Source organism: Crotalus tigris, unplaced genomic scaffold, assembly GCF_016545835.1.
Source record: "Crotalus tigris isolate CLP2741 ecotype Arizona unplaced genomic scaffold, ASM1654583v1 scf7180000017624.2573661763:2888555, whole genome shotgun sequence".
NCBI classification, from domain to species: domain Eukaryota; kingdom Metazoa; phylum Chordata; class Lepidosauria; order Squamata; family Viperidae; genus Crotalus; species Crotalus tigris.
Window position 1 is genome coordinate 2,310,275 of NW_024096519.1, and position 15,688 is coordinate 2,325,962.

Below are 15,688 nucleotides of genomic sequence, written 5' to 3' on the forward strand. Positions count from 1 at the left end.
AAGGTTCTTAGACTGCCAAAGTTGCAGAATGGAGGCATGCTCAGCAGGAGAAGCAGAGATACTCTGCATCTTAAAAGGAGTCAATTCCAACACAAATATTGCTGACAGAATGATGTGTTGATCAAAGCTCCATTAGTAACACCTCTCTCAAGGCCTTCCTTAAATTAGTTAGAGGGGTAAATGTCTCCAGTTCCTTCTATAATCAGAGGAAAAAGCTCAGATTACACACACACACACACACACACACACACACACACACACACACACACACATACACACACACACACACACACACACACACACACACACACACACACAAGTCTATAGTACAGCACTGCCTAACTATTTCCAGGTAACTTTCCATCCTCTTTGCCTGCAAATGTATTAGGAAGGAACGCAGCAAAGCAGCTCGACGTTAGAAGAGTTCCAATCAGATAAGATGATGCCCCCCCTCCCAATGCAAAGCCGAGCGGGCATTGCTGCCGCCAGGGCAAAGAGAAGTCATCGCCGCTTTACTTCCAGCCAAGGTTCCTGCGGGAGGTCGCGACTGGCTTGTTCGCTCCTCCTTCTACTCCTCCTACACCCCTGCAGGTTTCCATTGGTAAAGCGGACCCATTGCTGTTCCAGGGGATCCCACCCTCGCCTGAGCGGTGCTGTCATCTGGAACTTCACACTGAATGAGCGCCAAACCTCTGGGACGATATAAAGGCGCTCCGCAAGCACTGGGAGGCACTTGGAAAAGAAGTGGCCGCAGAGGCAGAGAAGTACTTACGTTACAAGAGGCCCCGCGATTGCTCTGACTATGCTTGCTGCCGCTTTGCACCTCCCGAGTTTTCTGCTGGCTTGCGCGCTCCTTAAAAGCTGCGTGGCATTCAAAAACGATGCGACCGAGATACTTTATTCCCACGTTGTCAAAACCGTCCCGGCCAGCAGCCACAATAACACCATGAATCAAGCGAGGCACGGAGGCAGGCATGCAGGTTTCGATCGGAACAGTAAGTATATATAATATATATATTTATATATATATATCCCTGCTTTCAACATATGCCCACTAAGACCCTGCAATGAAGAATAATAAGCACATCTTTTCTGATTTCCCAGTAAGGCAGACTGAGATTCATCTTAGTGATAGGTATATATCCTTGATTCATTCATCCAGTGAGACTAAGTCTGAATTCAGACCAAGAGATCAGTCGTGTCACAAAGAATAGCTTTATTCAAGGTTAACTCTGCAGCTACCAAAACTAAGCATTGGAGACTAGCTATACATCTATTTCTTTATTTTGGAAATAGAAATGCTGGGCGCTTTTTGCTAACCACGTGCTTTTTGAGACAAGTATTTGTCTCTAGCTACTTCATAAAGCTAACATTAACCTTCAGCCACAGAGCATTGGTTTTGTTCCAGTGCCACCCCCTTTTAATTAAAAATCCTGATTTAGCACTGAGTGCTTCTCAACCTAAGTAAGCTTAAGATGTTTGAATTTCAACTCCCAAAATCCCCCAGCCTAAACTTGCTGAAGTTGAGAAATACTGATCTAGATGCACATAAGCAGGTGTGTAAATATGTGGGCTGCAACTTACCTTTAAAAATTATTTTTATTTATTTACTTTATTTATTTAAAGCGTTTATATAGCCATCCATCTATCAACCAACTTTGGGGAGCTGAAAAGTATCTTCTCTTCACCCTCCAACCCAAGGCCCAGCAGGCTTGCTTGGTTCTTGCTCAGAGAGAGAAGCATAAGCAACCAGAATTTTTTTTTTGTCTGTCTTGAGCCTCATCCTACATCTAAAAAATATAAAAGTAACATGATCTTTAAAGGAAATAGTTCCATTTTTCAGTGATAGAAAGGCTTAACTATTTTTTCTAGAAAGGTGACTGGAAGGAAGATACAGGAACTATTATATCAATGCAAGATTACCGAAATAGCTTAGTAGTTATTCAGTTAGTAAACTGTCCCAGGAATGAAAAAGGAAAGAAATAAAGAAATACTAGGAAAGCTTATCATGCAGGCATATATTCAAAAGAACAGTGGTGGGGCAGAATTTTTCAGGCAGGAGTTAAGCATGCAGAAGTCCTCTGAAAACAATCAAGTTGGTATCTTCTTGAAAACTACTTAGGGTATCTGATGCCTCATTTAATCCAGTGATAATCTACCCCACTCTGCTTAAGAGAAAAAATGTTAAATCAGTCAGGTTGGCACTTTATTTAAAGCCAGTGCATACCTAAGTTTTATTCCAGTAGGTTTTACATAGAAAAATTGCCACATTGAATGAGCCTCAAAATATACATGCTGATTCTCAAGGTATGACGTTGATAGAAGAATCTAAGGACTCAATTTTAACAAATTCAAAAAATAAATTTTGCATATTTGATTTGGTTGATTTTTTTCACACAAATAAACATAGGAGTCCTGAATGTTGGTGACTTCTTAAGTGTGCTACATATTCATAATAACATCCCAGAATGTTAGCAGATCCAGGAATTTAGAGTTGTAGTTCAGCTAATCAAGAAAGTTCCTATTATAAAATAATTATTTTGATTTCTTGTTTCTGTGATAACATTTACTTTAAGAATATGTAAGACTAAACGATGGTGTGTGATGGATTTCACGGTGTGCATTCCTTTCAAAGGGATAATTATGAAAATAAGGACCAGTCTTGTTTCTATGAGAATATATACAGAGGGAAGCAAGCACAAACATGTCTACATTTGCTGCTATTTCAGCACCTTGGTACAATGTCAGTTGCCTTTAAAAATGAAATAACATTGCCTCAGGTTATGCAGGGGTACTCAAGTTTTAAGAGAGACACTTGCAAGCAGTGGTATAATTCTGTATCACTGCATTCTAAAGAAAGCTTTCTATATAAGAAGATGTACGAAGAATATTGAATTATAAGAATTGTCCTCAAAGTAGGATCAGGTTCCTTTATAGATAACATGCAAGATTTTAGTTATTATGATTAGATTCATCTCAATATAATGTATTAAACTAAACCAACATGCAGGATAAGATCACACAAAATTTAAATCCAGTATTTTGGAGAAAATCCAGCTGGAACTGAGATCCAGGACTATTTTCTATGAAAGGCAGAGAGATGAAAGGGAATCTTACAGCTTAAAGTTATTTCTGATAGTATTAATAGCTAAGGTAGTACTAACAGCAATCTCCTTAGCTTGGGAGAAAACTACATTTATTTCTATATAGTTTGTCTGGGATGGTTCCCTCCAGTCTCAGAAATTCAGATTAGGACTGCAGTGCAAGCAGAATTCCAATTTTCCAAATCTGAGTTTTATTGGGTTATTAAAATAAATTCTACCATATGCTCCAGAATGATAAAGTGGGCTTCAAATTTCAAGTATATGGTAAATGCATACCTAAAAGGCACCAGAAAGTAATGGACTCGTATCATGTATAAGGAAAACATGATTATGCATATCTATCCATGACATTCAGAAATGTCTATTGATTGTGGTAACAGATTGGAATTGGCATCCTTATCCACCCTGCCATTCTTCCAAAATATAGTGTAATATGAACTGGTGACTTATGATTTACTTCCAGTTTGAATTCCTTACTCTAGAAAAATGATGCTGAAGGTATAGTATAGCTGTCCAATGTGTGTGCAGTGTGATATGTGATGTGAGAAATCATAGATTTTGCTCTAAATTCTTTTGTAACTGAAGTATCATGCAATAAGAATGATTAAGAAGGAAACAGCATAAAGACATTGGAAGTGAAATTAATATGGATCTTCTAACATCTATACAGAAATCTAGGGAGGAGGCAACTGTTATACCATATGAATGATATGGTAATAAATAAACACGGATGATATGTCTGTTGCTATCTCTGATACAAAACTTTAAGAAAGGGTTTGTTTTGTTTTTGACAGGTCAAGTTCAAGTTGGGTGTCGGGAACTGAGATCAACAAAATATATTTCAGATGGTCAATGTACTAGCATAAACCCTTTGAAAGAGTTAGTATGTGCTGGGGAATGCCTTCCTTTGCCAGTGCTACCTAATTGGATTGGGGGAGGGTATGGATCCAAGTACTGGAGCAGAAGAAGCTCACAAGAATGGAGATGTGTCAATGACAAAACTCGCACCCAGAGGATTCAGCTGCAATGTCAAGATGGAAGCACAAGAACCTACAAAGTAACTGTGGTTACAGCTTGTAAGTGTAAACGATACACAAGACAACACAATGAATCAAGTCATAACTTTGAAGGAGCAACTCAAGCCAAGCCAAATCAACAACATAAAGAAAGAAAAAGGAACAGTAAATCCACGAAGCAGTCTCCAAGTTAGAACTTAATGTATATGTGGGATGTGTATATGTGTGTGTGTGTGCACGCACATCGATACACACACACACACACACACACACACACACACACACACACACACACACACACAATCCTTATTAATGACCCTCTGTTTTACAGATGTCACTAACTAACACAGGGATCTTCAAACTTGGTCCTTTTATGACTTGTGGACTTCAATTCCCAAAATTCCTAAGCCAGCATGCCCGGCTGAGAAATTCTGGGAGTTGAAGTCCACAAGTCATAAAAAGGCCAAGTTTGAAGACCCCAGAACTAACACAACCCGTCTTATGTTGTGGTATATATACATTTGGGTATATATACATTTGCGGTTTTGACCAAACTCAGAAGGGCATTATTTTCTGAAGGATTTTTTAGATGTGACCCTTCATATTTTAAAGCTGGCCTATAAGCCTACAGTTTATTGGTTTATATACACATATCTAAATAAATAAAATGAATATTTGTTGCCATGGGAAGTCAAACATTTTATACTGCAGACAGCAGCTATTCTGAATTTTTCAGGGGCACTTTCCAGATCACATATTTTTATTGGCAGCAGACATCTTGTTTAAAATAAATGTTTTAATTAGGCTTTATCAGAGTGAAATTAAGACATTTGTTTTAAAAAAAAGATGTTGTTTGCCTGGGATTATTTTTCCCCATAATATAACTATATGAACAAATTGCTCAACAACAAAAAAATAAAGCAAGAAAAAATGAAATTTGAATAAAACCTATTTATTTGACATTGTAATTATTTAATGAATTTTAATATGCTTTATATTTTTAAGATGGTTTTCTGATATCTTTACCATTCTTTCAAGCATCAAAATATTTTCCTATGATTTGTTACCAAATTAGAATATATCTGTAGATAATGTAAATAGATATTTTAACCTTTATACTTTTTCTTAAAAAAAAGAAACACATTTCAAGTGAGAAATTCTAAAAATGTTTTGTAAATACTTTGTAAAATGCATTTTTGCAGTCCAAAGATTGACTTGTCAATTTCATGCATTTTAAATAAAAAAATTCTAATAATTATATATTTGTTTTTATGATGTAATAAAACAACTGATATGAACAAGTATAGGTTGATAATATTGATAGCAACAGAGCACATGTAAGATTTACTCTCTGGTGATGCATAGCCAATGTGCTGAGCTACATAATCAATTATTTGATTCATGCAATAATCTGGCAATAATTTACCTTGCAGCCTTCCTACATCAGGAGACTTAAGTAGTATGAAAAATGAGCTTTGCCAAAAGAGAAAACATATATTGAACTTCACTTGCCAGCCTTTTTTATGGGATGATGTGCTCAGTGGTAGGAAAAATACATTTAGGAAGCTACTTCAATAACCTTCCAGGTCACATGCCCATACACATATGGAAGACAATTGTGCTGGCATTGGCATACCAACAAGTGAATTGAACTGATTCATTGAATGACTGCATGGCCTTAAATCTGACATTCACTCTTGCATTTGTACTTCATTGGGAAGGAACTCAAGCATTCCTGTTTAAAAATAAAGCTATTTTGTCCTGGTATCAAATTTAGAGAGAGAGTCAAGAGAAAGACTGATTTTGAATAATAATTCAGTAACCACTGGATATAAGGATGAAAACTCCATTTGGAGTTTTCAACCTGCTGACAATACAAAACATGCCATTTTCTTGGATTCTTTGTTCAAATTCTTGGGTATGGCCAACAGTTTTTCTTTTTATTCTCCTCAGTCTCACTACAAAAAACCAGAACTGTATTCCTGTTTATTCCAATACATTTTTGCATCATTCACCACATACACTAATATATCAAACTCGCGATGTCAAGTGACATTGTGCAACATATTGGGACAGTTTTGCCATTGCTGGCAATGGGATGGTCTGCGGGCCGGCAGTTTGACACCCCTGCACTAAGGTTTGTGCACGCACTAAATTTTTAAAAAGCAACACTGCCATTTCCATAGCTGCAAAACAGTTGGGCATTTTAATTATAAACAATATGATTACCAAAATGACTTGAATCTTAAACAATTATTTCTCTGTACAGATACTCCTCAACTTACAACCATTTAGTGACCAAAGTTACAATGGCAAAAAAAAAAGGTTTTTCACCCTTATGACTGTTGAAGTATCCCCATGGTCATGTAATCAAAATTCAGAAGCTTGGCAACTGGCAGATACTTATTATGTTTGCGGTGTTCTAAGGTCATGTAATCACCTTATGCGGCCTTCTGAGAAGCAAAGTCAATGGAGAAACTAAATTCACAATTGTGTTACTAACTTAACAACTTAAGTTAAGAACAGTGATTCACATAACTGTGGTAAGAACGTTTGTAAAATGGGATAAAACTCAATAAACAACTGTCTTGCTCAGAAATAGAAATTTTGGGTTCAGTTGTGCTCATGGGTTGTAGACTACCTGTAATTCCATTTTCAATAGGTTACAAATTGGATATTTTTACCTACTTAATTGGTATTTTGAGTGGACCATTCCTAAAATGTGTACAGAGATTGTCTGGAAATACTGTGTTCTCAAAAAAATCTGTTAACAATTTCTTTTGAGTTTGTTTTACCTTAATTTTCCAAATATTTTTTTTAAAAAAATGGCTAAAATACTCTATTTCCAATGACTTTCTAAAGCATGCAAATCGGTGCCGAAGTTGGGGTCGTCTTATACGCCGAGTCATCTTATACGCCGGAAATTACGGTAGTTTCCAGCGTATAAAATGACTTTCTAGGCATGCAAATCAGTGCCGAAGTCGGGGGTTGTCTTATACGCCGAGTTGTCCTATACAGCCGGAAAATACGGTAGCTCTTTGAACTAGAAATTTGGCAATAATGTTTAGTATAAAGAAAATATCCAGTCAATTGCTTTGACTTCAAAAAAGTTTTGTAATTCTTAATAGTTAATAGTTTAATTAATAGTTCAAGCCATTTATTGTTTATTATTTCTGTCCGTGCCCAGCATTTTGTTACTGAACTTTTTCTTTAATAAATAAAGTAATAACTACAATTTCTTGTAAAAATAAAGTGGTGGATAATGTCTGTTTATCAGAGGCTAACTATAATCTGCTCTTTGTGGTAATCCAGACAACAAATCAAATTTATAAGTATTAGCACTACCTTCTTTGTAAGGATACAATAATGGAATCCTGCAAGTCTAAAACATTTCCTTCCTCCCTTGCCTTTATTTTTAGAGAACTAGGTAGAGTCCCTTCTGAGATGATTTCTGTAACCCCATTCTTTCTGTGAGCAATCATTTGTCCAACTATTGTCTTAGCCTGAGGTTCCTCTTCATCCTATTTTCCAAAGTTATTCTGACAGTCCCTTACTACTGTAGTATTGCAAAGGTTGCTTAACGGTTGTCACTTTTTGCTGCTTTTTTCCTTCTACATACTGGGAAAAAAGCAGCAAAAAGTGACAACCTTTAAGCAACCTTTGCAATTGATGGGAGATAATTAGATGACTGATCCCCATTTCACCAAGTCATGTGCTGCCATGTATACCTACTGATATATAAAGAGTATTTCTACTTGGACAATCACACTGGGTCAATCACCCTGTTTGAACGTAGATATTGTGTCACATGAAAGAGCCCCATATTGTGTTAAGAATGGGAATGAGCCAATAGCAAAAAAGAAAGGTGGATAAATTGTGCTTAGGGCTCTTGCTCACTTACATGATCTGGCTCCAACACAGCATTTCTGTTCTTGATTTAATCTTGTGCTTGACCTTTGAGCTTAGCACAGTACCAGAATTATTTATGTCAAAAATTAATGACTTTACCTTCTGAATCTCAGCTATGTTCTGATTAAAGTAAAATGAGCATTTAAAAAGACATCTTGACATATTAAGTATATTACCTATTGAAAAATACTAGCTTTTATTTGATACACATTTCATTTTTTTAAATAAAATATCTGGAATATTTGAATGGGTGGGTGGTTTTATAATGTTAACAGATCTGTCTGCAGTAATAGATAAAGAATCATGATTAGGCTGCTGTACCTTTTGAAATAGAGAATGTGCACTGAAAAGTATTAGTTACATTTAAGGGAAGGAATTATTACTCTTAATTGTTAAAAATCCAGTACTGAAATGAAATTAGGAACTAATGCTGAAAAAACAATGTCATTCTTATTAGTAAGCTATTTTTTGTTGATAAAAACGTCCTCTGCTAAGTATTGAAAAAAAATCATGTATTTTTCTGTGGTACAGAAGTTAATCTATGAAATACAAATATACAGTGATTTTAACAGGTACATTAGGAATGTATGAAAATATTCATTTAAAACATGATCTTCATGCTATTTTGTTGCAACAAAAATTATGAGGTTTGTTTTCTTCTGTTCTACTTTGTCTCTTTAAAATAATAATAATCAGGGCTTTTTTTGTCATAGAACACCCAGAACAGAGTTCTGGCACCTTTTTTGGATGGAACCTTGTAGGGCAGGCAAGGCGGATTATATGACATGTGTGAGTTCCGGCACTTTTTTTTTTTTTTTTATAAAAAAAGCACTGATAATAATCATATTGGTAAAAATTGCAACATCTAAAATTCCTTCATTTTCAATGATCTGGCAATCTTGAAATGTCAAATCAAGTACAGGTAATAGAATAATGCTGACTTTTTAAATAATACAATTGGAAATACCTAAAAGGTTTCTGCTTCATAAATAACTATCATCTCCCTAAACTTGATCTTTGCATCCTTAAAGAGTGCCACATTAATCATGTGTGAGTTCAACACATTCCACTCTGGAATTTTTGTGGCTAATGTGCTAACTTGGAAGGTTTCGAGAAATTAGAAGAATTGGTGAGTGCTGAGAAACATTCTCTTTTCATGATGCATTTCCTTTCCTGCAGGCCAGGCAAGAAAGCTTTGATTTTAATTTTATTGACATATTTATAAATGTAGCTTCGGGTTAAAACTTAAATTTGTCTGCAGATTTATGAGCCAGGCAGACATTCTGTCACGGGGCTTACTCCTTTGTTTTGGCAGTATCCTTGCAACTAAACCTGCCTGAGTGTTTTCTTGAAAGAGAGCCAACTTTTCAAATAATTTCATATTTCAACTTTGCTTTTTAGTCCAAGCATCTTCATTACATCAGAAAGCAGCCATGATTCTATGCAAATTTACTATGGATTGATTCACTCATTCATTCATTCAAATTTATTTGCTGCCCAACTCCAGTGTATAGTAAACTCCATGAAACACAATGGATCTTAGCTTTGAGGAAAAAATTACAATAAGAATGCATTGTCATCTCTTCTTCCTTCCTAAATTCAAAGTTATTTCCCATTTAACATATATAAATGCAAAATGTTTTCAAAATAAAAACAGATGGAACACAAGGCAATACACTTTGCATTATTATTAAAATGCTGTTATGCTTTTCACTTTCCAGTTTCTAAAATGAAAAGCAAAGGATACTCAGAGTTTGGAAGATAATATCATAAAATGCACAATGTACCTATGCATATTGAATACATGCACATTTTGCACTATAAATCTGGATTTATAGGACTGAGTTTTAAGTTCTACTGATATCAGACATAAATAGTACAAATAACTTGTTTCAGAAATTATTCACGTATCTGTCAAATGTCATAAGCTGAATCCTGCCTTATGTATGTGGTGTATCCCAAGACAGTTGCTGATGCTACTGATTTTTATTTCAAATAGCACTGCTTTCACATCCCTAGTACTTCATGCAATTAAGACTTATGTAAAGTTCAGATTTTACAACAAGATTAAAATTAAGAAAAGATTTACCCCAAGAATGCCTTAAGGCTTAAAATTAAGAGTTAGAATTTGTGTATATCTACAATTACCTGTGTATCATTTGCCTAGGTTTTCTTGAACCTTGATTTGTGTCCTAATCTACAATTAATTTGATTCAGATTTTGCAGCAAGTCATTGTTATTAGAAAAAATATGCTATCAAAAGGCTCCATTATTCAATGTAATAGTATCATGTAAAACAGGTTTTTTTTCTCTGTCTTGGCTTGCATTATTGTATTATTGTAGATATCAGTTTATATTTTTGCAGCAATTATTTATATTTTGATACTTCCAGCAACCTGAAATACAGATGAGCAAAAATTAAGATGGCAACTATAACAGTGCACTGAAGCCCTTCTTTTGGGAAGGGCATGCTGGGCTCTGATTACAGCAACTGTCTTGATGTACCTGATTAAGTTACTGTTTTTTCCCCCTTAATAGAAATGTTTTCTGGTAATAAATATATGAAAGTGACAGAAAAACACAAAAAGGTGACAAAAGACATAGTCATCTGGATGTCCCAAAACTGAGAAAGCATAACTGAATGCTAAACACTTATCTAAAATCATTTTTCTTCTAAACATAATGTTATGTTCATTCTGGATCTCTGAGTCTTTTATTGGTCATAACACCTCAACAATATTTTGCCACACAAAATATCTACCGTATATTCCAGCATATAAGGCGACCCGGCATATAAGATGACCCCCGTCTTCGGTGCTGAGTTGCATGCCTAGAAAGTCATCTTATACGCCAGAAACTACCGTTATTTCTGGTGTATAAGACGACTCGGCGTATAAGACGACCCCCGTCTTCGGCGCCAATTTTAAAGCTTGCGAAAGTCGTCTTATACGCTGGAAAGTACGGTACTGAATATAATGGAGATTGTGGAAAAACACATGGAAAATTCATTATTAAACAAAGTCAACAACACAAATATTTCTGCAGTTTACAAACCTTTTTCCAGACTCCTTTGTCTGTCTGGAGAAAGGTTGATATAAAAAAAATAAAAGTACAATCCACCAATGATGGTAATGTACATATCATTTATTTTTTAAAAAAACATAATCACAATTATGTGATGGTAAATGAAATGGATTCATATAGATACCCATTTATTGTGGTGATTGCTTGGTCACAAACTTAGCTATTAATCTGAATTAAAACATTCTATTTATTTATTAAATTTCCACATCACTCATCTTGCTTAAGTGACTCTTAGGGGTCATAGACTTATTTGGTAATTTAATATAAAACATACCTATATTTGTTAATATTACTTATCTAAATTTTATCATAGCGATAGCCAACATTGAGGAAAAAATGCTAGGAAGAAAAAAATAAAGAGAGAAGGAAGAAATGAAAGAAAAAGAGAATAAAAAAGTACTTCAGTGACAAAAATGGGGAAATCAAGTACTCACACATAATGTAAACCAAGCTGCAATATCATTTGAACCATCAACTTGAACCAGTGGTTTACAATAAACCAAGCTGCAATATCATTTGGACCATCAACTTGAACCAGTGGTTTACAATAAATAGAAAACCAAACTGCAAATTAGCTTTGGAAAAAAAAACCCAATTACAATGTTGTTTGAAGAACTAGAAAGTACCATGTCTGGGGGAGGGGAAGCTTTGTAACACATGGTATATTAATTAACAATAGGTTTTTCAATCAATCTTTATTATGGTCCCAGATTAGAATAGAATAGAATAGAACTGGAAGGGACATTGGAAGTCTTCTAGTCCAGCCTTCTACTCAAGCAGGAGAACCCATACAATTTCAGACAAGTGACTGTCTAGTCTCTTCTTAAAAACCTCCAGCGGTGGAGCACCCACAATTTCTGAAGGCAAGCTGTTCCATTAATTAATTGTCCTCACTGTTAGGAAATTTCTCCTTAATTCCAGGTTGCTTCTCTCTTTGGTCAGTTTCCAACCATTGTTTCTTGTCCTACCCTCTGATGCTTTGGAGAATAGTTTATGGCAGCCCTTCAAATACTAGAATATTGCTATTATGTCACCTCTGTTTCTTTTTTTCTTTAGACTAGCCAAAACCAGTTCCTGCACCCATTCTTCATATGTTTTAGTCTCCAAGCCTTTGATCATTTTAGTTGCTCTTCTCTGAATTTTTTTCCAAAGCCTCAACATCTTTTTTGTAGTATGGTGACCAAAATTGGTTGCAGTATTCCAGGTGTGGTCTTACTAGGGTTTTATAAAGTGGTACTAATACTTCGTGTGATCTTGATTCTATGCCTCTGTTTATACAACCCAGGATTGTATTAGCTTTTTTGGCTGCTGCTGCACACTGCTGGCTTATAGTCAAGTGAGCGTCCACTAGCACTCCAAGGTCCCTCTCACAGTTACTGTTTTTGAGCCAGGACTCCCCTAATCTGTATTTATAACTTTAATTTTTCCTTTGCTTTTCTTCACATTAAAATTCATTTTGTTGGATAGGACCCTGTGTTCAAGCTTGTCAAGATCTTTTTGGAACCTGAGCTTGTCTTCTGTGGTATTTGCTATTCCTGCCACTTTAGTGTCATCTGCAAACTTGATGATTTCCCCTCCTATTGCCTCATCTAAGTCATTAATGAAGATATTAAAGAGTACTGGGCCTAAGACGGAGCCTTGTGGTACCCCACTGCTTATTTTTCTTCATTTGGATGTAGTACTATTGAGGACTACTCACTGAGTACGGTTTGTCAGTCAGCAACAGATCCATCTGGTGATATTGTCTATCCCACCTTTTTCTAGCTTACTAAGCAGCAGGTTATGGTCTACTTTGTCAAATGCCTTACTGAAATCTAAGTATATTATGTCCACAGAGTTTCGCTGGTCTACTAATTTAGTCACTTTATCAAAGAATGAAATAAGATTGGTTTGGCATGATCTATTTTTAACAAACCTGTGCTAAAAACTTTGTTTCTAGTTGGTAGATATGTTTTTTGATTATCTTTTTTCAGGATTTTCTCAGGTATTGATGAAACATTGATTGGCCTATAGTTTCCTGGGTCTGTTTTTTCTCCCCTTTCTTGAAGATGGGAATCACATCAGCCCTTTTCCAATTCTCAGATATTTCCCCCGATGCTCCAGGATTTTTGAAACATATGGTACAATGGTTCTGAGATAACATCTGCCAGTTCACAAGTCTGGGATGTAATCTGTCAGGTCCCGGTGATTTATATTCATCAAGTTCAGGTAGGTGTTCTCTTACCATTTTCTTGCTTATTTTAATTTTTGTTTCTAGTTTGTCTTTTCAAGTAGTTTTTTTGGTATGTTGGGCTATAATTTGTTTTTGTGTGAAGACTGATGCAAAGAATGAGTTAAGCAGCTCTGCTTTCTCCCTACTGCCTGTTACTTACTTGCTATCTTCTCTCTTTAGTGGACCTATAGTTTCCTTGACTTTTTTCATTGTCCTTGATTTCTGTTGCAAGTCTTTGTTCATTCTGAGCCTTTGCTTAGCAAAAACAGTAAGTTCAAATATGAAGCTTGCAGAAAAAAGCCTTAATATTTATTTTGGTATATTTGGAAAGTTAAGGATATTTTGCTCGTTGGATAAAAGCTGGCACATTTTGTACCAATTACTGATGAGGAGAGCTGTTTCTGCTTCAATCAGAGGAATTTGATAAAATTCACCTTTTTTTTTCTTCCGAGTATTTTTCCTGCAGCTGCAAGATCCAAATGCTGATCCATTAGTTTTGACAATAATTCACCAACAAACTTGTTAACTGAGTCTGACCTTATGGGCTGACAAGGTCATCCAGACAGCTTTCATGCCTAAGGTGGGACTAGAACTCTCTGTTTCCTGGTTTCTAATCTGGTGCCTTAACCACAAAGTTGTTTTCTCTCCCTCTGCCTCTTTTTTAAAAAGTTATTAAATCTGTTGTTGAATATACCACAAGTTATGGTTGTTTTAGACTTCACTTCATTTATTTACACTAATTTTGTAGAACTTTCTTGTTTTCAAATATAGAAGAAATAAATCTATTGTATAGGAGCCATGATATCTATAGGAAATTATTCTGGCTACAACAGCAAAACTATGCTAATATAATATATTGGAAACAGTGAATAAAACATAAAAATTCGACCCCATTTCTAAAATCTACATAAACAATGTAAATAAATATGGTCTTTCCAGAGGAACAAAACTACAAAGCTTGAGAGTGGGCATGTGGGAAATAGGGAACCTGCCAATGGACATAAATTGATTACAATAAAGTATTTTGTCCTAGACTTGAAGAATCCTTATGGGGCTAGGACCATCTCATTTTCTACGACCAGATGAACAAAGGGCATCTACTAGCAGTATATCCCTTTCTCCATAATTATGGCACTTTGCCGACACTTTGGAAACTAGGGTCTTTCAGTCACTTTCAAGCACAATAACAGATTTCCACAATAAAAAAAACAACAAGCCTTTTGTGTAATGGCATCATTTCTTTTGGGCAGCAATTAAAAGTTTACCAGTTCCCATCTCCATGAGTTCAACTCTGAAGGTATCCAAAATGAATCAAAGGAAGAAGAAACAATTGAGAGTAATTAAAGATATCACCTCTCCTATCAATGAATGGAGACAATTGAGTGTATACTTGCATCCTGATTCTTTCATCAATGCTAAAACAAATGTGAAATAATGCAGTTATTCTGTATGAAGTATCTTAACTAACAAAAATATTATGTACTTCATTAGGTCGATCCTGCTTTTATTGTATTGGTCATGTAAGCCTCTCTTATTCAAGCCCACATCATGAACTAGCAGTTGAAACTCTATCCAGTAGCATGTTTCTGCACCAAATGCTCAGCTTGCTAAAGCTGATGAATTTTGCATTGTCTGTCTGACAGAATCTTCAAAAATAACTTTCAGGCATGTTACAAAATTAGTATTACAAAACAGGCTAGGCTGAATGACAAATGGAGTATTTCACTTTACAGTTGCTTCAAACATTAGACTTATTTAAAAAAAAACCTGTAACTCGAGGTTCAATCTGTATAAAGGTTCTCCAATCTCAGAGAAACATACTGTATAGTTATAGAAATACACTCTAAATAAGAGAGTATACTTGTTTGGACTCCTTTGAACTGATTATGCCCATCCAGTGACAAAATCTTAAAAAGCTTATTAAAAGATCAGTTTATCTGTAGTTAAGGAAACATAAATGAAACAACACGCCTTCTTCATGGTGAACCCCATTCTTTGGACTACTTACCTCCAATAGCTAATAGCCCCTGCCCATATGTACTTAGAAGATAATTAAAAGAGTTTTATTTTACAAAGCCTTCAGCCCTAATTAATGTTATTAAAGTTCATCTTGGGGAATAGTTGATTTATCTGATATCCTACTAGGTTTTGCTCCAAATATTAGACAGACTGGTTCATAGTCTAGACGAGCTGGTTTTGTTACTAAAGCAAAGAATTGGCTAGCAGCTTATCTCCAGATTATCACCTCTCATTGTCCTAATTTTAGAACAGGCATGCAATGGCTTATCTTTATGATTGGGCAATTGGGAGACAGCAATCAAATTATCAGTCAATCTGGCATGGACTCAAGTACATCTCCTCAA

The 15,688-nt window shown here is 35.5% G+C and overlaps 1 protein-coding gene across 1 annotated transcript; it reads left to right on the plus strand.

Moving 5' to 3' along the window:
- Window positions 1-431: 431 nt before the first annotated feature.
- On the plus strand, window positions 432-5,404 carry SOSTDC1 (sclerostin domain containing 1). Its single transcript, XM_039332839.1, has 2 exons — window positions 432-995; window positions 3,899-5,404. The coding sequence occupies exons 1-2, from the start codon at window positions 803-805 to the stop codon at window positions 4,312-4,314; spliced, it is 609 nt and encodes a 202-aa protein (XP_039188773.1). The 5' UTR covers window positions 432-802; the 3' UTR covers window positions 4,315-5,404.
- Window positions 5,405-15,688: the final 10,284 nt, after the last annotated feature.